This window comes from Saccopteryx leptura, chromosome 9 (assembly GCF_036850995.1).
Source record: "Saccopteryx leptura isolate mSacLep1 chromosome 9, mSacLep1_pri_phased_curated, whole genome shotgun sequence".
In the NCBI taxonomy this organism is placed as follows: Eukaryota; Metazoa; Chordata; class Mammalia; order Chiroptera; family Emballonuridae; genus Saccopteryx; species Saccopteryx leptura.
The window spans coordinates 19326463-19352342 of record NC_089511.1 but is presented as its reverse complement, the minus strand read 5'-3'; the positions used below and the strand labels follow the sequence as shown (position 1 = coordinate 19352342).

The 25880-nt window shown below is 42.9% G+C and overlaps 2 protein-coding genes across 5 annotated transcripts in view; one reads left to right on the top strand and one right to left on the bottom strand.

Moving 5' to 3' along the window:
• TANGO6 (transport and golgi organization 6 homolog) overlaps positions 1-25880 on the bottom strand; it is a 197873-nt gene that overhangs the window by 59604 nt on the left and 112389 nt on the right. The gene's annotated exons all lie outside the window — the stretch shown is intronic.
• LOC136380874 (B9 domain-containing protein 2-like) lies at positions 18910-19947 on the top strand. The gene is made up of 2 exons (XM_066349093.1): positions 18910-18964; positions 19312-19947. The coding sequence occupies exons 1-2, from the start codon at positions 18910-18912 to the stop codon at positions 19785-19787; spliced, it is 531 nt and encodes a 176-aa protein (XP_066205190.1). The 3' UTR covers positions 19788-19947.

Below are 25880 nucleotides of genomic sequence, written 5' to 3'. Positions count from 1 at the left end.
CGTATTTTACAAAAACATGGTATTGACTTCTGAATTCCCTCATTTCTGTTTTCAGAAAGAAATCACCACAGGCTGCAACATGTAGACTAAGAGATACCCATGGAACTGAAGTAAGAGAGACCATCACCTTTTCCTTAGGATTTCCAAACAGCTTCAGGGAAATGAACACAATAAATAAATCCAAGCCCACTTTTAGAAACTTACTCAAGTAGATGCTGTTCAGAGGGGTTTATCGTAATTCAGCATTAATGACTTCTACTTTGTGCAGCGATAAAGGCAACACCTGGCTATTTGCATCCTCATATTCTTGTCTGGATGTCAGCAGTAATCAACCTTCCCGAGAAGCAAACTGCTGTGCGTGTAAGAAAACAAGTGAAGGATCTAGATTTGTTTGAACAAACTTGATAAAAATGAGTTGCTGCCTGACCTGTGGTGGCTCAGTGGATAAGGTGTCAACCTGGAAACACTGAGGTTGCCGGTTCAAAACCCTGGGCTTGCCTGGTCAAGGCACATATGGGAGTTGATGCTTCCAGCTCCTCCTCCCCTCTCTCTCTCTCTCCCTGTCTCTCCTCTCTCTCCTCTCTAAAAATGAATAAATAAAATAAAAAAAAATGAGTTGCTTTGGAAGGTGAAAAACCAAGTGCATAAGTGAAAGAGAGAGCTGAACAATTTTAACCTGCTTATATCAATTATTGTGTGTCACAAGATTCTTTTTAACAAATTAGGATTTGGAAGATTTTTTTTTTTTTTTTTGCATTTTTCTGAAGCTGGAAACAGGGAGAGACAGTCAGACAGACTCCCGCATGCGCCCGACCGGGATCCACCCGGCACGCCCACCAGGGGCGAAGCTCTGCCCACCAGGGGGCGATGCTCTGCCCATCCTGGGCGTCGCCATGTTGCGACCAGAGCCACTCTAGCGCCTGAGGCAGAGGCCACAGAGCCATCCCCAGCGCCCGGGCCATCTTTTGCTCCAATGGAGCCTTGGCTGCGGGAGGGGAAGAGAGAGACAGAGAGGAAGGCACGGTGGAGGGGTGGAGAAGCAAATGGACGCTTCTCCTGTGTGCCCTGGCCGGGAATCGAACCCGGGTCCTCCGCACGCTAGGCCGACGCTCTACCGCTGAGCCAACCGGCCAGGGCCGATTTGGAAGATTTTTATCGAGTTTTGCAATGGTACATTAGTCTGAAGTCTAGATTGACTCATTTAGCAGATACCATCTTCTCCCACAAAGATTCTGAGAGAACATATAATATAGTGAAAGGATGCTATCAAATCTGAATTAACACTAACTTTTGGAGTCAAGGAACCTGCTGATTTCAAGGGCTTATCCATTCCCCTTATTCACTGAAATAGGTCATAAAAATAAAATCTAGGAAAATAGAGTGATAAAGACATTTCCACCCTTGGCCAAATCTTTATACCATCCTTTCAAAACTCTACTATTAATGCCTGGAGGCCCTTCTATTCTTTCATTCTTCCTGCCCTTTCCTCCTTTTTTTTTTGAGAAATAGCAGTGAACACAGATAAAACCATTCCTAACTACTTTCTTCTACCTACCAATAGGAAGTAACTAAGAAGCATATTACCCTGCTGGTTAGAGTCCTGCTGAGTAAAACCAATTATACTTTCCAAAGATGAATGGTTACTTACAGTCAACATTCTTCATAATCAGAAATTTACATACAATCTCTTATGTTTTAGTTCAGTGTTTCTCAAATGCAAACATGAGCACTGAAATTCAGCAGTGCAATGTGATTATAATGTGAATTCAAGTGATTCAGAATTATCATTAAAATCAGAACACATTAGAAAATTCTTTTAGAGAATTCACAGACCTCTGATGTATATCAGGATTTAATCTCCACTCTTCAGTTTGAGAAATGCCCTTTCACCTTGCCAATTTAATGAAAACATTTAATGTGCAAGGGAAGGGGCTCCATGGGGGACTAAGAGAATTAGAAAGGAAGGAAATTTTGTCCCTGCTTTTAGGAAGCTAGGGGCACCAAGTGTGAGAGTAATAGGGTGGGTGACATTTATTCTCTTTGGGGAAGACTTCTTGGAGAAGGTGGCATCTAAATCAAATTTTGAAGGATGGTGAGAATTTTCAGATACAAGCAGAAAGTGCTCCAGGTAAATGAACTGTGTCAGCAGAGTCATAGAGTCAAGGTGGTGGTTGGGGACAGAGAATAAAATAGATGCATATTCAGAAAACAGCTGTGCTAGGTGACTGTAACAAAGGGCACTAAAAGGCAAAACGATAAAAAATACCCAAGGTCAAATCACAGAGGACAAGAAGTTAAGAATTTCAACAACTGAAAACTGATAACGCTAAAAAAAAAGAGAGACCAGTTTGTAGAGCAGTTTTAGGTTCACAGCAAAACTGAGCAGAAAATAACGAGTTCCCAAATACTTCCTGTCCCCCTCCGCAAACTCCCTCAGGAGCAACATCCTGCACCAGAACTGCGTATGTTTCAACTGCTGAACCTGCACTGACATATTGTTACTGCCCAAAGCCCAGAGTTTACATTAAGGTTCACTCTGGTGTTGTACACTGTATGGGTTGGAAAATGTATCATAGAAGGACATGTATCCACCACTGCAGTATTGTACAGAATAGTTTCACTGCCCTAAAAATCCTCTGTGCTCTGCCTCTTCATCCCTCTATCCCAGCTCAACCCTGGCAACCACTGTTCTCACTTCCTCCATAGTTTTGCCTTTTCCAGAATGTCATATACAGCTGACCTGTGAACAATGCAGGAGTTAGGGGCACCAACTCCCCACAACCGCCATGCAGTTGAAAATCTGTGTAGAAGTTTTGATTTTACCAAAACTTTACTAACAGCCTCCTGTTGACTGGAAGCCTTACCAATAACAGTTAACACATTTTGTATGTTATATGTATTATATACTGCATTCTTATAATAAAGTAAGCTAGAGAAAAGAAAATTTTATTTATTTACTTATTTATTTATTAATCAAGTGAGAGGTAAGGAGGCAGAGAGACAGATTTCTGCATGCGCCCTGACCAAGATCCACCTGGCAACCCCTGTCTGGGGGCGATGTTCTCCCCATCTAAAGCTGCTGCTCCATTGCTCGGCAACTGAGTTATTTTAGCACCTGAGGCAGGCCATGGAGCCATCCTCAGTGCCCAGGGCCAACTTACTCATTCCAGCCATGGCTGCAGGAGGGGAGAGAGAGGGGGCGGAGAGGTGTGGAGAAGCAGGTGGTCACTTCTTCTGTGTGCCCTCAGTGGGAATTGAACCCGGGATTTCCATACACTGGGCCAATGCTCTACCGCTGAGCCAACCAACCAGGGCCAAAAAAATGTTATTTAAAAAATCATAAGAAAGGCACTGGCTGGTTGCCTCAGTGGTAGAGTGTCGGCCTGGCGTGCAGGAGTCCTGGGTTCAATTCCTGGCCAGGGCACACAGGAGAAGCGCCCATCTGCTTCTCTACCCCCCCCCTCCTTCCTCTCTATCTCTCTCTTCCCCTCCCACAGCCAAGGCTCCATTGGAGCAAAAGTTGGCCCAGGTGCTGAGGATGGCTCTGTGGCCTCTGCCTCAGGCGCCAGAATGGCTCTGGTTACAACAGAGCGACGCCCCAGATGGGCAGAGCATCGCCCCCTGGTGGGCGTGCTGGGTGGATCCTGGTCGGGCACATGCGGGAGTCTGACTGCCTCCCCGTTTTCAACTTCAGAAAAATACCAAAAAAAACCCAAGAAAAAAAAATCATAAAAAAAAATACTATTATATATAGTATTTATATAAAAAAATTTGTGGACCTATGCAATTCAAAGTCATATTATTCAAGGGTCATCTAATCTATAGTTGGAATCATGGTATATAGACTTTTCAGATTGGTTTCTTTCACTTCATAATATGCATTTAAGGTTTCTCATGCCTTTTCATAGTTAACTCATTTCTTTTATGTGCCAAAAAATGTTCTGTTGTCTAGATGTATGTACCACAATCTATTTATCCACTCACCTACTGGAGGACACCTTGGTTGCTTCCAAGTTTTGGCAATTATAAACAAAGCTGTTATGAATGCAGACAGAAGTTTTTGACTCATTTAGGTAAATACTAGAGAGTATGATTGTGGATCCTGGTTGGGCGCATGCAGGAGTCTCTGCCTCTCGCTTCTAACTTCAGAAAAAAACAAATAAATAAACAAACAAATAAAAGAAATGTCCAAAAATAAGTAAATCCTGAGAGAGAAAAAGTAGATTAGTGATTATCTGGTAATGAGTTGAAGGTTTCTTTTGGGGGTGAGAAAAAATGTTCTAAAATTGATTTTGGTGGTGGTTGTGTAGCTGCGAACATACAAAAACAATTGAATTGTTGTAAATGAATCAATTATATGGCATATAAATTATATCTCAATAAAGCTTTTTTTTTAAGTTTTCAAAGTAGGAGGAATAAGAGGGCTGAAGAATCTATTTTATAAGGAAGCTGGAAAAAAATAAACGTATACTATAAAAATCTTCCCACACTAGAAGAGAAGAGGTGAATGTATGTAAATAGAATCTGAGAGGAAACACACCTCTGCCCTCCAAAGCCCAGAGACCAAGGGCTTGGGGACAAGTCTCACAGACCATTCCCAGTGGCAGCTCCCCTCAACATCCGGATTCTTTGGTGATGTGCCCACTACAGGAACGGAGTTCTGCCCTTCACCACCAGTCAAGCAGAACCCAGAGTTTTCCTTCTGCTTTGTGAATGGCATTACTTCTGCCAGCTCTTTGCTTCCTTATTTGTCAGTAAAAATGATTTCAGTCTTTACTACTTCAGAGCCAGTAGTTTAATGGGTAACATTTTTAAAAAGTCTCTAAATTAACTTCCATTGCTTAAGCTTAAAAATATATATATTAGTGTAATTTTAAAGTCTCTTAAAAGAATCAAGAAAATATTGAAGATTTAGACCCAGAGGTCCTTACACATAGGTATAGCCAGTTAGTTCAATATTCCATCCACAAAAGTGGCTGTGCCAAACCACACTGGACAAACAAACACAGGGATAGGTAAGTCCTCCTGCCAATATTTAAGAAGCCTTTGTGCCCCAGACTTTTATTATGTCTAATCCAACTTTCTTTTGCTCTTTATTTCATTTCCTCTTACAGTCCGGACTCAAATGGAGATGGAGATATCAATTACGGTGTTAAATTCCCTCTGTCATCTAACTGGTTCCCCTACGCCCTTCCTCTCTTCAAGGCGGTACTTCCGTACCTTCAGTTCTGATGTTTATTGATATTTTGGGGAGAAAAAAGGGCAAAGATTAAACGATACAATACACACTTGACTTCACCAAATCAATCACTGAAAAAAAGGATCCAGAGGAACTACTTTTCCTCCCATCTTGGATTCCCATTTATTTGGGAACTGAAGTGAATAGATTCCCAGGGGTAACATGGAGAGCCTCATGCCCTCACAAAAATAGCCCTGCTGGTCCAGTCAGTGAGGAAATAAGAGACGAAATATAGACCTAGCACTGTTCGCGTACCCTTTTATGTCCTTGCTAACATCTCTTCATTGTTCCTGAATTGCAGGACCTAGCACTCTATTTCACTACTGAGAGAAATTCAATAGAAGAGTGGCTGATTTCTTGTAACGTTTCATGAATACAGCTTACTGTCACACCTGTGGATCAGAGTCAACAGAGATTATAATTTCTGTTGAGGTCATAAAGAAATTAGATTGATGTGGCAGAGCCTGACAGGCAGGATTTCCTCTCCAAAAGCCATTTAGAGAATTAAATAATTAAGTGTAATTAATTTTTTATGAAATTCATCATTAAAAAATGCATAGGTAAATTATGATCTTATACCAATTACTTTTCAGCCTTGTGCTCCCCCTGTAGCTCTGGGGAGATCATCTCTGTTCTGATTTTGGTTTCCCTTCTCTACACAGCCCCTTATGGACAGGGGACAGATTTTAGTTAAGATAAAATACGCAGCTACAGTACAGCCCAGACATAAAATGCTGTACACTAAAGCAATGCTATGTGCATTTGTAAGCCTCTTTATCTGCAAAGCATTTGTGTGCCTATTATCTCATTTGAGTGTCACAAGAATTCAAGGTAGATAGAAAAAAAAATATTAACTCTGCAGTATAAATAAGGAAAGTAAAATTTACAAGAGGCCAATCCCAGGTCACACAGCTACTGAAAGACAGACCTGTTCTCAAGACCAGGATTTTGTTTCCCAGGCAGAGGGCTCTTTCTACTGCCGCCAGGACAATTACTTGGCTCTCCATTAAGATGGGCAGGAACTTCCGTTCTAAAACAAAGGACACAAACATGGCCAGCTGATTCCTCCACATCACTGCCATTTCATGGTCTTTCTCTGTTTACCCTTATAAGGCATGGGTGGAAGAGAAGCCAGTACCATGTCTTAAAACAGTGCGTAAGCAATAGGGCATAAAGGGAGCAAGCTCCTCTGGTCCATGGGTAAGCACCGGAACTGTTACTTGATCATCTAGTTTAAGGGGCTGAAATCTTATTCTAGCCTGAAGAGGAAAACAAAAAAAAAAAAATTCCCTACTTCTTTACCATTTTCAAAGTAGAAAGAGCTGAACAATTCCAATTTCCTAACAGTAGGAGATGACAATAAAGGCCTTGTGGAAGCTGCTAAACCCTTATACTAGATGCACATATTAGGGCATTGCAGAGTGCTGGGGCCAAAGCCATCTTCTGGTCTTGACAGGGCTTGCCAGGAAGCAGGTGGCAGTAGTCACCAAGCAAGAATGCTGGGTAGTCCCTGGATAGACTTCTCCTTGTTGGTGTCTACATGTCAGGACCCACTTTTCTCCCTAAGGCTAACTGTTGATCTGCCATTTTCACTTTTACATTCATCCTGTTATCCTTTTTATGGCAATGTAACCACGGTGACCCTGAGCTATGAATAGGTTAGCAAAGATTTCCCTTTCCTGGTCGTGATTTCATTGTGCCTCAGCACACAAACCACATAAGAAGGGATGGTTTAGATATAAATTATACATAGATAGACTGACAGGCGTGGATGTAACCATGAGAAAAGCCCTGTGAGACAAGTTATTTAACAAAAATCAAACTTGTTAGTGGAACTATTTCTAGTGTAGTGACATACCAGGTGTGTTTTAAAGAGCCAGAGAGACCTTCTTGCCTCCAAATATTTCTTTTTCTCTTCTTCTTTTTTTTAATGGATTTTACTTATTGATTTTAGAGAGAGGAGAGAGAGAAAGGTGAGGAGAGGAGTGAGAAGCATCAACTCGTAGTAGTTGCTTCTTGTATGTGCCTTGATAGGGCAAGCCCAGGGTTTTAAACTGGCAAGCTTAGCATTCTAGGTCAATGCTTTATCCATTGTGCCACCACAGGTCAGGTCAAATATTTCTTCTATTAGCAAATTGTATTGCCTCGGAGTCTATTTAATCATTAGAATTTTATTTCTTTGGGCTAAATAGCCTCCAATTATGCCCTGGCTGGTTGGCTCAGTAGTAGAGCATCGGCCCAGCATATGGATGTACCAGGTTCAATTCCTGGTCAGGGCACACAAGAGAGGCGACCATCTGTCCTCCACTCCTTCTCCTCTCTCTTCTCTTTCTCTCTCTTCTCCTCCCACAGCCATGGCTCTTTTGGAGCAATCTGGCCCCAGGAACTGAGGATGGCTCCATGGCCTGGCTTCAGGCACTAAAATAGCTTGGTTGTTGAGCAATGGAGCGATGGCCCACATGGGCATAGCACTGCCCCATAAGGGGCTTGCTGGGTGGATCCCATTTGGGGCGCATGCAGGAGTCTGCCTCTCTGCCTCCCCGTTTCTCACTTAAGGAAAAAAACTCGAATGAAAAATAAAAAAGAAGGCACAATAGGAAGCTGCCATCAATACCTTAGTAAATATTAATATACCTGCTATATCCTTTTTATGAGCTGGGAAGGAATGAGAAATATTTGAGGGTGAGATAATTTCTAAAATTTGATTACTTTTTAGCAGTAGTCAAGCCTGGGTTAGGATCTGTAGAGAGAAATTTTAAATGGGAGGAGAGAAGAAAAAGGAGGTAAAGTGAGGGGCTCTAGAAGGAGAGGCAGAGTCCTTATTTTACACTTTAACTTGTGTTTTCTTTCTGTGTCATCAAATAACAGACTGATGTGCAAATAAGAACCATAGATAAGTATCTTTAGACAAAGTAAAACAATGTATAGGAACTGCTTTGTACCAATGGATTTTTGGCAACTCTATGAACTGAAGTAACAGAAACAGTTTGAAACATGAGATGCCAAGACTTCTATAGTTATCCATTAACTAGGTTACTCATTTCATCTCAACAGCTCATTGAACTCCAAGATTGGTTTAATCAAGGTATAAACTTTCCAGTTTACACAAAGTTACCCTACAAGAAAATCTACAATAACTGACTCTATCCTAATGTGTAAGACAAGACAAAGAGATTAGTTCTCCTGAAAAGTGTGCTTGAGACAGTAACAGACTTCAGAAACACAATGAAATTTTCTTGAAGGGTAGAATTAACAAAATAAAGCCTGAAATGTGATCACAAGAAAGGAAAAGTTCCAAGTTTATAGCAAGTTATTTTAAAAAGATGAAAGAGCCCTGGCTGGGTGTCTCAGTGGATAGAGCATCCACTGAGGGCACACAGGAGAAGCAATCAGTAAGTGCATAATTAAATGGAACAACAAAGTGGAACAAAGACTTGATGCTTCTCTCTCTCTCATATCAGTGGAAAAATTAAAAGAAGAAGAAAGAAAAAAATTAGATATTTTAAATGAAGGAGGCTCTACAATTTTGTCATGATTAAAGCATTAAAAACCATTCCAGTTACTTAATTAATTTAATTTTTAGCTACATAAATGTTCTCACTTGTTAAAACATGCTCAAGAGTTAGTTGGCCTCATAATATTGACAATCACAAATCAAGAAGCCTGTGGCCTGAGATTATAACTTCATGTTTAAATCATTAACACAACATCCCTCAAATGCTCTGAAATCAATCTTTACTTTATCAGGTCCAGCAAAAGGAAAATTAAGTTACAATTTCTTTCTAAGGAATTATATTCAGTCTGATTGTTGCTTTACTCTCTTGTAAGTTCGTAAGTCAAAATAAATGCAAGCTCCGTTTCAAATCTTGCAAAAAAAAGCAAATCAGATGCTTCACAGTTCTGTGTCCTTTCACAAACAGACTGAAGTACGCAAATGAATGCTTTAAGTTACTCTAAATTGGAATAGGGGAGTGAAACAAGAGGACAAAAGTATAAAGATACTGAAAATAAAAATAACAGCGAAATAAAATGCTGAAACATTCAAGTATAATTATGTAGTTATCTTTAAAAGGACTCTTTGCAATATCATCTTGTATCTCCTGAGTTAATGATTCTTACAGTTGGTGATTTTCAGAAAAGAAATGCAATATCTATTCAAATCTATTCAAAGAGATCTAATTATAAAAGGTAAGATTTCTGCTATTTAAAGTAGGATACAATACTTGATTTGGGGGGGAAAAAACTAAGAATGATTTGGAAAGATGAGTAACATCCAAAGAAACTCCCTTAAAAAGCAAGCAACGAGGGCCAGGCCGTGGCGCAGTGGATAGAGCGTCGGACTGGGACGCGGAAGATCTAGGTTCAAAACCCTGAGGTCACCGGCTTGAGCACGGGCTCACCAGCTTGAACACGGGGTCGTCAGCTTGAGTGTGGGATCACAGACATGACCCCATGGTTGCTGGCTTGAGCCCAAAGGTCACTGACTTGAGCCCAAGGTCACTGGCTTGAGCAAGGGGTCACTCGCTCTGCAGCAGCCCCCCAGTCAAGGCACATATGAGAAAACAATCAATGAACAACTAAGGTGCCACAATGAAGAACTGATGCTTCTCATCTCTCTCCCTTCCTGTCTGTCTGTCCCTCTCTCTGACTCTGTCTCTGTCAAAGAAAAATAAAAGGGCAATCATTGAACTTCTGACGGTGGTGCAGTGGCTAGAGCATCGACCTGGAATGCTGAGGTCACTGGTTCGAAGCCCTAAGGTTGCTGCCTCTGAGTGCAGGCTCATCAGCACAGGGTCACTGGCTTGAGTGGAGCAATCATCCACATGATCCCAAAGCTTGCCAGCTTGAGCAAGGGGACACTTCTCAAGTGTCCAGCCCCAGTCAAGGCACATACAAGAAGCAATCAGTGTACAACTAAAGTGAAAGCAACTATGAGTTAATGTTTCTCATCCTCTTTTTCCCCCTTTTCTCCCTTTCTGTCTCTCACTCTCTCAAAATAAATAAAAAAGCAAGCAATGAGGTGCTGTTAATATATAAATACTTGGATAATGGTTACCTTAGAATAGCATCAGCAGACTTTTTCTGAAAAGAACCAAACAATGAAGACTTTTCGCTTTGAAGGCCACACAATTTCTGTTGTAACTATTCAACTTTGCTGTTGTAGTATAAAAGTAGTCATAGACAATATGTAAAAAAATAAGTGTGACTATTTCAATAAAGCTTTATTTATGAGCACTAAAGTTTGCATTTCATAGCACAAAAGATTCTTCTTCTTCCCTACCTCAAACTATTTAAAAATGTGAAAACCATCTTTTGTTCAGAGGCTGTCCAAGAACAGGCAGCAGGCTGGGTCATCTTTGCCGATCCCTGCTATATCCCAATGTAAAAGTTCTATGACTTTTTGTTGTTGTTATAGAAATTCTCTGTTATTACTGCAGTCACCAATGCACATTCTACCACTAAGAATTCATGCCATACCAAGAAGCTGATATTCTAACTTCATTGTATAATTTGGTTTTCACAGTCCTCCAATGAACTAAAATGATAAATTTAGTTTAGTTAAAGCAAATCATTTATTTTTTTTCCAGCTTTTTTATTTTTATTTATTTTTTTGTATTTTTCTGAAGTTGGAAATGGGGAGGCAGTCAGACAGACTCCTGCACGCGCCCAACTGGGATCCACCCGGCATGCCCACCAGGGGGCAATGCTCTGCCCATCTGGGGCATCACTCTGTTGCAACCAGAGCCATTCTAGCACCTGAGGCAGAGGCCATGGAGCCATCCTCAGCACCTGGGCCAACTTTGCTCCAATGGAGCCTTGGCTGTGGGAGGGGAAGAGAGAGAGACAGAGAGGAAGGAGAGGGGGAGGAGTGGAGAAGCAGATGGGCGCTTCTCCTGTGTGCCCTGGCCGGGAATCAAACCCGGGACTCCTGCTCACCAGGCCGACGCTCCACCACTGAGCCAACCGGCCAGGGCTCAAAGCAAACCATTTATTTATTACAGTTGTGACTAAGGGCATGATCTTTACAATCAGAAAGATCTGGCTCAGGACTGGGAGGAAGTAGAAGTAAAGGGAGGGGGATAAATGGCAATGGATGGAGATTTGACTTGGGGTGGTGAACACACGATGCAATACACAGGTTATGTATTATAGAACTGTATACTTGAAACCAATATAATTTTATTAATCAGTGTCACTCCAATAAATTCAATAAAAAATAAAAAGCCTGGCTCAGTGGATAAAATATTGTCCTGGCACAGCAAGGTTGTGAGTTCAAAACCCGATCAGGGCATATACAAGTAGAAACCAATGATTGCATAACTAAATGGAACAGCGAGTTGATGTTTCTCTCTCTCTCTCTACCTTATCTTCCCTTCTCTCTCTCTCTCTCTCTCTCTCTCTCTCTTTCTCTCTGTTTCAAATCAATGGGAAAAAAATCTTATTAAAAAAAAAAGGCCTGACCAGGTGGTGGCACAATGGATAGAGCGTCGGCCTGGGATGTGGAGGACCCAGGTTCGAGACCCCAAGGTTGCCAGCTTGAGCGTGGGCTCATCAGGTTTGAGCAGAGCTCACCAGCTTGAACCCAAGGTCGCTGGCTTGAGTAAGGGGATACTCGGTCTGCTGTAGCCTCACAGTCAAGGCACATATGAGAAAGCAATCAATGAACAACTAAGGTGTCACAACGAAAAACTAATGATTGATGCCTCTCATCTCTCTCTGTTCCCATCTGTCTGTCCCTATCTATCCCTCTCTCTGTAAAAAAAAAAAAAAAAAAAAAAGATCTGACTCTCAGTCCCTGATCTAGCACAGACTAGCAGTGTGACCCTGGGAACTCACTAACTTCTCTGAACCTATTACCTTTTTTATAAACTGGCAATTGGCCCTGGCCGGTTGGCTCAGCGGTAGACCGTCGGCCTGGCGTGCGGGGGACCCGGGTTCGATTCCCAACCAGGGCACATAGGAGAAGCGCCCATTTGCTTCTCCACCCCTCCCCCCCTCCTTCCTCTCTGTCTCTCTCTTCCCCTCCCGCAGCCAAGGCTCCATTGGAGCAAAGATGGTCCGGGCGCTGGGGATGGCTCCTTGGCCTCTGCCCCAGGCGCTGGAGTGGCTCTGGTCATGGCAGAGCGATGCCCCGGAGGGGCAGAGCATCGCCCCCTGGTGGGCAGAGCATCGCCCCTGGAGGGCATGCCGGGTGGATCCCGGTCGGGCGCATGCGGGAGTCTGTCTGACTGTCTCTCCCCGTTTCCAGCTTCAGAAAAAAATAAAAAATAAAAAAAATAAACTGGCAATAATAATAACAGAAATCAGCCTGACCAGGCAGTGGTACAGTAGATAGAGCATTGGCCTAGGATGAAAAGGACCCAGGTTCAAAACCCTGAGGTTGCCAGCTTGAGTGTGGGCTCACCAGCTTGAGCACAGGATGGCTGGCTTGAGTGTGGGATCTTAGAAATGACCCCATGGGCGCTGGCTTGAGCCCAAGGTCACTGGCTTGAGCAAGGGGTCACTGTCTTGGCTGGAGCTCTCAGTCAAGGCACATATGAGAAAGCAATCAATGAACAACTAACATGTCACAACGAAAAATAGATGCTTCTCATCTCCCTTCCTGTCTGTCTGTCCCTCTCTCTCTTTATATCACTAAATAAATAAATAAATAAATACATAATAGGAACCAGCTTGTAGGGCCATTTCATGTATTATGTGAACATGCATTTAAACTGATTAACAGAAAGTGATCAACTAAGATTTGTATTTGGAGCAGGATAGGTGATCACACAGTACACTCCTCTGAAGGGCTACTTACCTCAGGTTGGCTTTTGCCTTGGGAGAATGAAGGCATATAACGTACTCACTCAAAAATAACAACAGGAAAATAATAGCAACCAATACTTATTCATCCCTTACCATGAGACCTGCTGGTTCTGAACACTTTACATATATTATCTTTTTAATTTACTAACAGCCCAATCAGGTAGTTATTATAATTATCCCCATTTTACAGATAAGGAACAGAGAGGTAACGTAACTTGTCCATAGCTATTAAATGTGAGTCAAGCTCAAAACTTAGTAGGTTATGACTCCAGGGTCACATTACATACCTCTCTCTGATAAAAAAAGGTAAAATATTTTCTGATATAAGGTTTCTGTCAAATTCTTATTTAACTTCCCAATGGATAATCCCATGTCTCTACTTTGGTAACTGGCAACCCACTATAGGAGTTAAATATAGTGGTAAATATATCTCTATAAATCTCAAATGTTTGTAATTTAATATATATTATTTCATTTCAGCCTCTCAAAAATTCTACGAGAATAACAGTTCTTGGATGGATAATAACTCTATCTCCATTTCTAAATGTAAAAAAAAAAGTTGACAGTCTCTCCTTTTTTCCTCTGAACTGTTTATAATATCTACTTTTTTCTCACCAATCCCACAGACATCCCTCTAATCAAAGCCTCGTCTCTTTGTGCCCTGGAATACCAGAGCAGCCTCCTAGCTATCTCTCTGGCTCCAGGCTCTCCTTTCTTTATCCATCTTTCATTCCTCTGTCAATCACTCCTACACATTTCTCATCATGTTGCTTCCTCTCTTAAAAACCTACTGCAATTCCCAAATGCCCATCAAATCAAATCCAAATTCCTCTGCCCAGGCTTCAAGGCTCTCTGTGGTATGCCCCACCTTCTTTATCTAGCCTTACTTCCCCAAGGCACCCAACACAAATTGATACACGGAGACAGGTCAAGCCTCAATTCTCAACGTATGCCATAAGCAGCCCACTTTCGTTCTGTTCTTATGCTTTCTTTCCTATCTGGAGACATCTTTTTCCTTCTTTATCTCATGCAAACCCTCATTTGATATCCACTGTCATCTTCTGCCCAGATCCAGACTGACTCAGCAACATCCTACTAGGTCTCCCGGCTTCTAGTCTTGCCCCACTCTCATCCTTCACAGAGCAACCAAAGCCACTGTGTTAAAATGTAATTACGATTAATTAGTCCTTCCTTAAAAATCTTTCAGTGGCTTCCCTTTAAAGTCAACATAAATTCAAATCCCTTACCACAGCACATGTGGCTCTTTATGGCTTCTTGAGCTAAGCCAGGCCATGGAACCTGGTCTGAGCTTGAAGATGAATGAGAATCATGATTTCTTTTAATTTTATTTACTCCCCAAACAGCAAATGAGCAGGACAAAGATTATTAAAAAGATAAGGATTCAGGTGGGTAAGTATAGTTGCCCACTGCCTCCCTTGGATCTCTAGGAAATGTGCTGATATCCCACATGCTCAGCTCAAACTCAAAGCAGCTTGCAGCAGAGACTAAAAGACCTGAACTGAATGAAATCTGAGCTCCAACCACTGCCTGCTGAAACAAAAATTCAACAGTTAGGGGTAAAAGGATGAAGGGATTAAGCAACAAACAAAACAAACAAACCAAAAAACTCACAGACAGAAGTCAACAGTGTTTGGAGGCCTAGAACAGAATCCACAGTCCCCCCAAAATGATATTCATAAAGTCCAAGACACAATCTAAAATTACTTATAAAAGAAAAATATGGCCTGACAAGGTGGTGGCGCAGTGGATAGAGCATCAGACTGGGATGCAGAGGACCCAGATTCGAGACTCCGAGGTTGCCAGCTTGAGCGTGGGCTCATCTGGCTTCAGCAAAAGCTCACCAGCTTGGACCCAAGGTCGCTGGCTCGAGCAAGGGTTTACTCGATCTGCTGAAGACCCACAGTCAAGGCACATATGAGAAAGCAATCAATGAACAACTAAGGCGTCGCAACGAGAAACTGATGATTGATGCTTCTCATCTCTCTCCGTTCCTGTCTGTCTGTCCCTATTTATCCCTCTCTCTGACTCTCTCTCTCTGTCCCTGTAAAAAAAATAAAAAAAGAAAGAAAAAAGAAAAATATGACCATTCTCAAGGAGAAAGATAATCAAGAGGCCAAGGCTGAAATGACAAAGATATTTAAATTATTAGACATGGACTTTTAGACAGCTATTATAAATATGCTCAATGAGGTAAAGGAAAATATTTCAATTACCGTTTACACTCAACATAATTTTGTATTAGTTTCAGGTGTACACATGACAATCATATACTTTATAAAGCGATTCCCCTGATATTTCACCCACCTGGCACCATACATAGTTATTTGAATATTATTGACTATATTCCTTTTGCTGTACTACTTTAGAGACCCGTGACTATTTTGTAACTACCAATTAGTACTTATTTTTTTCCTTTTAAGATTTTATTTATTCATTTTAGAGGAAGGAGAGAGAAAGACTGAGAGAGAGGAAACCGGGGTGTGGGGGTTCGGGGGGTGCAGGAAGCATCAATTCGTAGTAGTTGCTTCTCGAATATGCCTTGATCGGGCAAGCCCAGGGTTTCAAACCGGCGACCTCAGCATTCTAGGTCAATGCTTTATCCACTGCGCCACCACAGGTCAGGTTTAGTAATTCCTAATCCCTTCAACTTTTCCACCCAGCCCACCAACACCCCCCCTTTCTGGCAACCACCAGTCTGTTCTCTGTATCTGTAAGACTGCTTCTATTTTTTGTTAGTTTGTTAGTTTATTTTGCTCTTCAGATTCCACATGTAAGGAAATCATATGGTATAATGAAAATACACTTTAACAAATAAAAAACTAAGAGGCCCTGGCCGGTTGGCTCAGCGGTAGAGCGTCGGCCTAGCGTGCGGAGGACCCGGGTTCGATTCCCGGCCAGGGCACATAGGAGAAGCGCCCATTTGCTTCTCCACCCCTCCGCCGCGCTTTCCTCTCTGTCTCTCTCTTCCCCTCCCGCAGCCAAGGCTCCATTGGAGCAAAGATGGCCCGGGCGCTGGGCATGGCTCTGTGGCCTCTGCCTCAGGCGCTAGAGTGGCTCTGGTCGCAATATGGCGACGCCCAGGATGGGCAGAGCATCGCCCCCTGGGGGGCAGAGCACCGCCCCTGGTGGGCATGCCGGGTGGATCCCGGTCGGGCGCATGCAGGAGTCTGTCTGACTGTCTCTCCCTGTTTCCAGCTTCAGAAAAATGAAAAAAAAAAAACAAAAACAAAAAACAAACAAACAAAAAAAAAACAACTAAGAAATATCAACAAAGCAGAAAAAAAATTTTAATTTATGATTTAAATTTGTGTTGACATAGATTCAAGTGTCCCACCGAATATATCTCCCCCACTCCCTTATGCCCCTTCGGCCCCCCCTTGCCCCCTCCCCGCCACTGCTTTCACCCCTTCCCTCCAGGATTTGCTGTCCTGTTCTCTATAATGCTGTATTATGTATATATAATTTCATTAATCTCCTTCCCTTCTCTGATCCCATCTTCTCTTCTACTTTCCTTCTGGTCCCTTTGATCCTGCCTCTGCCTCTATTCCCAAAGCAGAAAATATTAAAAAAATCAAATGGGGGAAAAGAATCAATTCAAAATTCTAGAAAAAAAAATTCAATATCTAAAATGAAAAGTTCACTGGGTGGGCTAAATAGCAGAATTGAGGATGACAGAGAAGAGTCCATGAACCTGAAGACAAATCAGTGGAAACTGTCCAAGCTAAAGAGAGAGACAAAAAGATTGAGAAAAGGAAAAAAGAACAGAGACTGAGGACAGTAAGAAAAATTCTAACATACATATCTATAACTAGAGTCCTAGATTTAGAACTAGAATATTAAACAAAGAAGTATAGTTTATAAGCCACAAATGGAAATTAAGAATCATAAAATATACTTGAGCAATACAAAAGACAGAAGAAAAAGAGAGAAAAGGGAACAAAGTATAGATCAGACAAATAGCAAGATGGTAGACTTAAATTCAACCATATTAAAATTATATTAAATACAGACAATCTAAACTATTTAAAAGACTAGCATTAAAAGACAGAGATTGTCAGACTGGGTTAAAAACAAAGCAAGACCCAACAATATGATGTCTAAAAAAAATCCACTTCAGGCCCTGGCCGGTTGGCTCAGCGGTAGAGCGTTGGCCTGGCATGCAGGAATCCTGGGTTTGATTCCCGGCCAGGGCACACAGGAGAAGCGCCCATCTGCTTCTCCACCCCTCCCCCTCTCCTTCCTCTCTGTCTCTCTCTTCCCCTCCCGCAGCCAAGGCTCCATTGGAGCAAGGATGGCCCAGGCGCTGGGGATAGCTCTGTGGTCTCTGCCTCAGGTGCTAGAATAGCTCTGGATGCAACAGAGCGACGCCCCAGAGGGGCAGAACATCGCCCCCTGGTGGGCATGCCGGTGGATCCTGGTCGGGCGCATGCGGGAGTCTGTCTGACTGCCTCCCCATTTCCAGCTTCGGAAAAACGAAAAAAAAAAAAAATCCACTTCATATATAATGACATAGACAGACTAAGAGATAAAGAATAGAAAAAGATATACCATAAAAACACTAATTTTAAGAAAGCTGGAATGGCTATCTGAACATAACAAAAAGTAGCCTGGCCTTGTTGCACAGTGGATAAAGTGTCAGCCTAGAACACTAAGGTTCCTGGTTTGAAACCCCAGGCTTCGCCCTGGCTGGTTGGCTAAGTGGTAAAGTATCAGCCCAGCATGTGGATGTCCCAGGTTCGATTCCAGATCAGAGAACATAGGAGAAGTACCCATCTGCTTCTCCACACCCCCCCTTCCTTTCTCTCTATCTCTCTCTTCCCCTCCTGCAGCCAAGGCTTCATTGGGGCAAAGTTGGCCTGGGCACTGAGGATGACTCCATGGCCTCCACCTCAGGCGCTAGAATGGTTCTGGTTGTAACGGAGCAACGCCCCAGAGGGGCAGAGCATCACCCCCTAGTGGGCATGCTGGGTAGATCCCAGTCGGGTGCACGTGGGAGTCTGTCTCTCTGCCTCCCTGCTTCTCACTTCAGAAATATACAAATAATAATAATAATAATAATAATAATAATAATAATAATATATTTTTAAAAATGAAACTCCAGGCTTGCCCGGTCAAGGCACATACAAGAAGCAACTACTATGAGTTGATGCTTCCCACTCCTCTCCCCACCCCTCCTCTCACTAAAATCAATAAATAAAATCTTTTTTTAAAATCACAAAAAGTAGACTTTGAAAGAAGGAATATAAAACAAGGATAGAGGGTCAATTTATCAAAAATTCTAACTGCATATACACATAGTAACAGATGTTCAAAATACACTAATCAAGTTGATCTAGTTGATACTTAGAGACCACACCTCCACGTGCAAATGGAACATTCATCCAGAGAGACTGTATCCTGAGCCATAAAATAAGTTTCAATACATTTAAAATGACTGAAATAATATACAGTATGTTCTCTGACCACAAAGAAATTAGAAAGCAATAACGGAAAGTTACCTGGAAAGTCTACAAATATTTGAAATTTAAACAGTAAACACTACATTTCTAAGTAATCCACAGTAGAAAAAGAGATCATAAGTGAAACAAGAAAACAGTTTGAAATGAATGATAATGAAAATACATACAAATTTGGGGAATACAGCTGAAGGCATTCTTATAGAATAATTTAGCTTTTAATGCTTACTTTAGGGAAAAAAGAGGTCAAAGTCAGTGATCTAAACTTCCACATTAAGAAACTAGAAAAGGACACGTGGAAGAGAGAAGCATCGAAGATGGCGGAGTGCTGAAGGAGAAGCCAGTTCGTGCAGAGAGAAGGAAGGAGATGGGGAATAGAGGGCCATGGCCGAGGTGCACGTGATCGAGCAGATCATAGGGGCCACTGGTTTCTCAGAAAGTAGCCTCTTCTTTGCCTGACCAGGTGGTGGCGCAGTGGATAGAGCGCCGGACTGGGATGCGGAAGGATCCAGGTTCGGGACCCCAAGGTCGCCAGCTTGAGCGCGGGCTCATCTGGCTTGAGCAGAGAGCTCACCAGCTTGGACCCAAGGTCGCTGGCTCCAGCAGGGGGTTACTCGGTCTGCTGAAGGCCCACGGTCAAGGCACATGTGAGAAAGCAATCAATGAACAACTAAGAAGCCGCAATGCGCAATGAGAAACTGATGATTGATGCTTCTCATCTCTCTCCGTTCCTGTCTATCTGTCCCTGTCTATCTCTGCCTCTGTAAAAAAAAAAAAAAAAGAAAGAAAGTAGCCTCTTCTGCAAGTGGGGCATCCATACAGGGGCGGCATGGAAGCTCCTGTCAGGTGTACGGGAGGGCCAGACACAGGTGGACACCCCCCAAATAGGGGACATGACCTACTGGTCCCACCCTATTGACTTGCACTTCGCCACCAAAGGCCTCCAAGGCTGGCCCTGGCTCCATCTCCAGGTGTGGTCTCAGGATAGCTTCGGCCGCTGCCAACTTGCAGGCTATGGCTTTTGCCATGTGCCCAGCAGTCCGGGTACCCACCAGCTGGACTGTCCCACCTGGCGGCCCCTGGGCAGCTGGCGGGAGCAGCTGGCACGGGCCTTTGTGGGTGGTGGGCCTCAGTTGCTGCATGTGGATGCCATCTACAGTGGGGCCGACCGCTATTGCCTGCATACAGCCGCTGGTGGCACCGTGCACCTTGACCTAGGCCTGCTGCTGCACCACTTTGACTGCTATGGCATGGAATGCTGAGACATCCTGCCTCAACAGCCTCAATCCACATCCCTGGACACCCATGAAGGGGCAGGATTGCACAATGGTCAGAAGTGTGGCCTCTAGAGACTGCCAGACCTGACTCCAGGCAAGTCACGGAGCGGCTTCTGTCCTGGCTGGCACTTCAAAGTCCAGCTTCCCCATCTGTAAAACGGTGGTAGCAAGTGTCTGGAATCCCAGGTTCTTGGGAGAAGAGGCTGGCACCTGCAACTGCTAAATAAAGAAGAGCAGTTCTGAAAAAAAAGAAAGAAAAGAAACTAGAAAATTACCCTGGCCAGTTGGCTCAGTGGTAGAGCGTCGGCCTGGCGTGCAGGAGTCCTGGGTTCAATTCCTGGCCAGGGCACACAGGAGAAGCACCCATCTGCTTCTCTACCCCTCCCCCTCTCCTTCCTCTCTGTCTCTCTCTTCCCCTCCCACAGCCAAGGCTCCATTGGAGCAAAGTTGGCCCAGGCGCTGAGGATGGCTCTGTGGCCTCTGCCTCAGGCGCTAGAATGGCTCTGGATGCAGCAGAGCATCGCCCCTGGTGGGCAGAGCATCGCCCCCTGGTGGGCATGCTGGGTGGATCCTGGTCGGGCGCATGCAGGAGTCCGACTGCCTCCCCATTTCCAACTTCAGAAAAATACAAAAAAAAAAAAAAAGAAACTAGAAAATTAGGCAGATTAAACCAAAAGTAAGTAAAAGAAAGGTGTTGGAGGAAACTTCCAAAAAGGTACCCTATGACCCCCATCTCCTCATATTCATGCATTATGTAATTCCTCTCCTCTTGCATTAGGCTGAATCTAGTAGCTTGCTTATAACAAAAGTGGTAAAATGTCAATTCTGAGAGTATAAAGTGACTGACTCCATCTCTCTTGCTGTCTCTCACTTGATCACTCTGGTGGAATCTAGGTACCTGTGTGTGCCTTGCCCTGGGGAGAGGCCCGCATGGCACCGAACTGAGAGAGGCTGCTGGTCTCAGTCAGCAAGAAGATGAGGCCTTATGTCCAATAGCCCACAAGACAGTGAATCTTGCCGACTATGTGAATGCGCCTGAAATGGCTCTGGACTCGGTGGAATCTTCAGATGAGACCACAGTCCAGCAACACCTTGACTGCAGCCTGCTGAGCGTCCTTGAAGCAGAGGCACCCAGTTAAGCCATGCAGATTCCCAACTTACAGAAACTGTGAGATAAATGCTTGTTGTTTCACTTCGGTAAGTTTTGAGGTAATTTGTTTTGCAGTAATAGATAATATAGAAAGAAATATTAAAAATATGAAAGAAAAATATCAATGAACTAGAAACCAAAAGAATTAATTAAACTAAAAGCTGTTTGTCTGCAAAATATGCTAATACAACCAATAAACCACCAGCTAGACTGACCAGGTCACCAATGGCACTGTGTGAATAGAAAAAGAGGACTGAGGACAGAGCCTTAGGGGACTCCAGTCTTTGAAGGTCTGGTAGTGGGGGTGGAGCTAGCAAAAAAGACTGAGGAAGAACAGCCATAAGGTAAGAAGGGAATCAGACAAGTCTACTGTTAGGGAGGTGTGGTGGGCGGGGGAGGCTTCAGAAAGAAGGCAGTAGTCAAATATATTGAATGCTACTGGATGTTTAAGCAATATGAGGACAAAGGATTGATCACTGGCTTTTTCAATTTTTTGGTTGACAAGGGACTGTTGGGGATGAAAGTCCCACTGGGATGACTTGGGAAGAAAATGAGAAGGGAAAAAGTGCAGCCAGCAAGTCCAGAAAACTTTTTCTAAGAGTTTTACTCTGGAGGAGACCAGAGAAATTGGGCTATATTTGGTTTCTTTCTTTCTTTTTTCTCTTTTTTTAAAATTTATTTTAGAGAGTAGAGAGAGAGAGAAGGAGAGGAGCAGGAAGCATCAACTCCTATATGTGCCTTGACCAGGCAAGCCAAGGGTTTCGAACTGGTGACCTCAGAGTTTGAGGTCGACACTTTATCCACTGAGCCACCACAGGTCAGGCTGGGCTATATTTGGAAAGTGGTATGGGAATAAGAGAGATGTTTTATTTATTAAAAATATATGTTAAGTAATGCTTATATGTTGATGGGAACAATTTAGTAGAAAGAAGAATGTGATGTTGCAGGTGACCCAATTCAGAAGCAGTTTTACTTTAGGGGCTTCCATCCTTGGGTAACTACTAGGAATTAGTTCTAGTCACCAGTGAGCAGGGGCTGGTGGTGGGTGAGTCTTTATTCATCTTCTGAGAGAGAAGCTTGTTCCCAGCGGTAAGTGGAGCTCTCACTCCTGTGTGTGCAGGGTAATACAAACCTAGTCCCTGGCTTCATGCAACAAGCCTGGTTTAGATTTAGTTCCTATTTTCCTGAGGTAGTTGAAATTCTACCCTTAACTGTCTAGTATCCCTGCTGGCCTGCAGAGTGACTACATAGAACTTGAGTTAATAAAAGGTAATACTGTCATTATATACCTGCTTATTATATACCTGGCACTTTACATTTAATAACTCCTGCCAGCCTCACAAGAGCTCTATAAAGTAGGCATTATTATTAAGATAATTTTACAGATGGAGAAACTGAGGCACAGAGATGTTAAGTAACTTGCTTATAGTCACACACTCAAAATTCAGGAAGTGGTAGCCTTGGGATTTGAATGCAGGCAGCCTGACTTCAGAGCCCAAGGGTTTTGCAATAGTTTGCACAGAGGGAAGACATGGGAGTCAAGATTCATCACACAGTATATGATAAATTTTGGAATGCTGATCTAAAAAAATTCCTCACCCTACCATCAGAACCACATTCACATTGTGGGCAGTGATTTCATTTTAGCATAAAATGATCTACTACATTAAAATAATGTTATCAATTTAATATTTTTGTTGGCATTAAAACTTTAAATGTGCCCTGGCCGGTTGGCTCAGCGGTAGAGCATCGGCCTAGCGTGTGGAGGACCCGGGTTCGATTCCCGGCCAGGGCACACAGGAGAAGCACCCATCTGCTTCTCCACCCCTCCCCCTCTCCTTCCTCTCTGTCTCTCTCTTCCCCTCCCGCAGCCAAGGCTCCATTGGAGCAAAGATGGCCCAGGCGCTGGGGATGGCTCTGTGGCCTCTGCCTCAGGCGCTAGAGTGGCTCTGGTCGCAACATGGTGACGCCCAGGATGGCCAGAGCATCGTCCCCTGGTGGGCAGAGTGTCACCCCATGGTGGGCGTGCCGGGTGTATCCCGGTCGGGCGCATGCGGGAGTCTGTCTGACTGTCTCTCCCTGTTTCCAGCTTCAGAAAAATGCAAAAAATAAATAAATAAATAAATAAATAAATAAAATAAATAAATAAATAAAATAAAATAAAAACTTTAAATGTGTTTATTTTTCAATCTTTGAGGTAAAACATATAAGCCTTTTGTACATTTACTTAAATTTACAATGAATAAGTATTATTTTAACCAAAAACATTGTCTGCTCTTAAAAAGACACCACTAAGAAAAGACTAGGAGAAAATATTTACAATACAGGTATCTGACAAAGGACTTGTACCCACTATATATAAAGAATATTTACAACTCATAAAGGAAGAGAAATAATCCAATTAAAATGGGAAAGCATCTGAACAGTTACTTCACACAAGAAATACAAGAATTACATGAATAGCACATGAAAAGACATGTGCTCAACATATTTAGTCATCAGGGAAATAAAAACTTAAACCACAATGAGATACTACTGGAGATCCATAAAAATGGCTAAAAATTAAAAAAAAAAAGAATTGGTACCAAGTGTTGGCAAGAATATGGAGCAAATGGAACTCTCATACATTGCTGGTCATAATGCAAAATGGTACAGCTACTTTGTAAAGTGGTTTGGCAGTTTCTTTCCTTTAAAATTCTTTTAAAAATTGGTGCCTGACCTGTGGTGGCGCAGTGGATAAAGCCTTGACCTGGAATGCTGAGGTCGCAGGTTTGAAACCCTGGGCTTGCCTGGTCAAGGCACATATGGGAGTTGATGCTTCCTGCTCCTCCCACTTCTCTCTCTCTCTCTCTCTCTTCTCTGAAATGAATAAATAAATAAAAAAAATTTTTAAATTGATTTGAGAGAGAAGAAGGGAGGGAGGGGGAGAGAGAGAGAGACAGGAACATCAATCTGTTCCTGTCTGTGCCCTGACCGGAGACTGAACCTCTGCTCTTGGGATGATGCTCAACCGAGCTATCTGGCCAGGGCTGTTTGGCAGTTTCTTATATACCTAGTGTATGCGCCAGCAATTCCACTCCTAGGTACTTAATGAGAGGGAGGGGAAAAAATTATACACACACACACACACATTCACACAAAGACATATCAGAATGTTCATAGCAGCTATATTCACATAATAGCAAAAAACCGGAAACAATGTGAATGTCCATCAACAGGTAAATGTATGAACTAATTGCAATATATTTATATAAAGTAATACTAGTTAGCAATAAAAAATAGTGAAAAACTACACAACAACATGGATGAATCTCAAAAACATTATGCTGAACAAAAGAAATCAAACACAAAAGCATTTACACTACATGATTCCATTTATATAAAACACTAGAAGAGAAATCTAATCTATAGTCACAAAAAGCATATCAGTGATTGCCTGGGGTGGGGTGTGAAATGAGATGTTTCTGGGCCCAGAGGAACTTTTTTTTTTTTTTAATTTAGTGAGAGGAGGTGAGGCAGAGACCGACTCCTGCATGAGCCCTGACTGGGATCCACCTGGCCAGCCCACTAGGAGGCGATGCTCTGCCCATCTGGGGCCCTTGCTCCATTGCAACGGGAGCCATTTTTTAGCGCCTGAGGCGGAGGCCATGGAGCCGTGTCCAGGGCAAACTTGCTCTAATCGAGCCATGGAGGGGAGGGGAAGAGAGAGAAAGAGAGAAGGGAGAGGGGAAGGGGTAGAGAAGCAGATGGGTGCTTCTCCTGTGTGCCCTGACTGGGAACTGAACCCGGGACATCCGCACACCAGCAGATGCTCTACCACTGAGCCAAGCGGCCACAGCCAGAGGAACTTCTTTGAGGTGAGAAAAATGTCCTACATTTTGACTGTAGTTACATAACCATTTTGATGCTTACATAGATTTGTATCAGACCTTACTGAAGTGTACACTTAAAATGGGAGCACTTTATTTTATGTAAATTATACCTTGGTAAAATCGGTTTCAAAGAAAGCATGTAATAGTATATAATAACACTAAGAGTAATAGTAATAGTAGATTAAGATTGTGTTTTTGTAAAAGAGAAAAAAACACATAAGAAGCTCACAGATTTTTGCATATATCTAGATGAACACAGGGAAAGGTGTAAAGAGTATATACCAAACTATTGTCACTGTTCGCCTTGGGAGGTGAGAACAGTAAATGTAACTAATATTTGGCAGAGACTAGAGTTTTTCATTATACCTCTATACTGTTAGGTTGTGGTGAGCATGTGCTATTTTGGTAATGTAGTAATTAGTGTGCAGATAGGGTTGCCAACACACCACCCCTGAACACAGTGCTGTTTCTCTCACCAAGAATTAGAGGCTAATTTCCTTCCCCTTGAGTCTAGGCTGGTTTCATGACATACTTTGACAGTAGAATATGGCAGAAGTCATAGTAAGCCAGTTCCAGATTTAGTTCTTAATAGGCCTGGCAGCTTCTGCTTTTGTTCTCTGGGAAGCCATTCACTATCCTGAAAGAAGTTTGGTCCAGACAACCAAATGATGAGTGTCCACGGGCAGGGACACAGGGAAGCCACGTGGAAAAGAAAAGCATGGAGGCACCCGAGTCAAGATCCCAGCTGAATGCAGCCTCCTGGGTGAGCCCAGCCTACACCACATGCAGAAAAGAACCACCAGCTGAGCCCAGACAACGCCATGTGCAGCAGAGACGAGCTGTCCCTGGCAAGCCTTGCCCATGTCATAGAACTCTGAACAAATTAATGGTTGTGGGTTTTAGCCATTAAGTTCTGGGGTTGTTCATTATACAGAAGAGAACCAAAAGATATATTATGAAAGAAAAAGCCCACAAAATAAAAAATTTAAATTAATAAATTAAAAGTTAAAACATTTCTGGAAACTACTTAACTAGAATGGCCTTGAGGTAATTGGT

Bases quoted from the DNA above. Each gene is read 5' to 3' on its own strand.
- LOC136380874 (XM_066349093.1), top strand. From the start codon at position 18,910: ATGGCCGAGGTGCACGTGATCGAGCAGATCATAGGGGCCACTGGTTTC. The intron at 18,965-19,311 runs GTAGCCTCTTCT...AAAAAAAGAAAG, and splicing joins GGCCACTGGTTTCTCAGAAA to AAAGTAGCCTCTTCTGCAAG.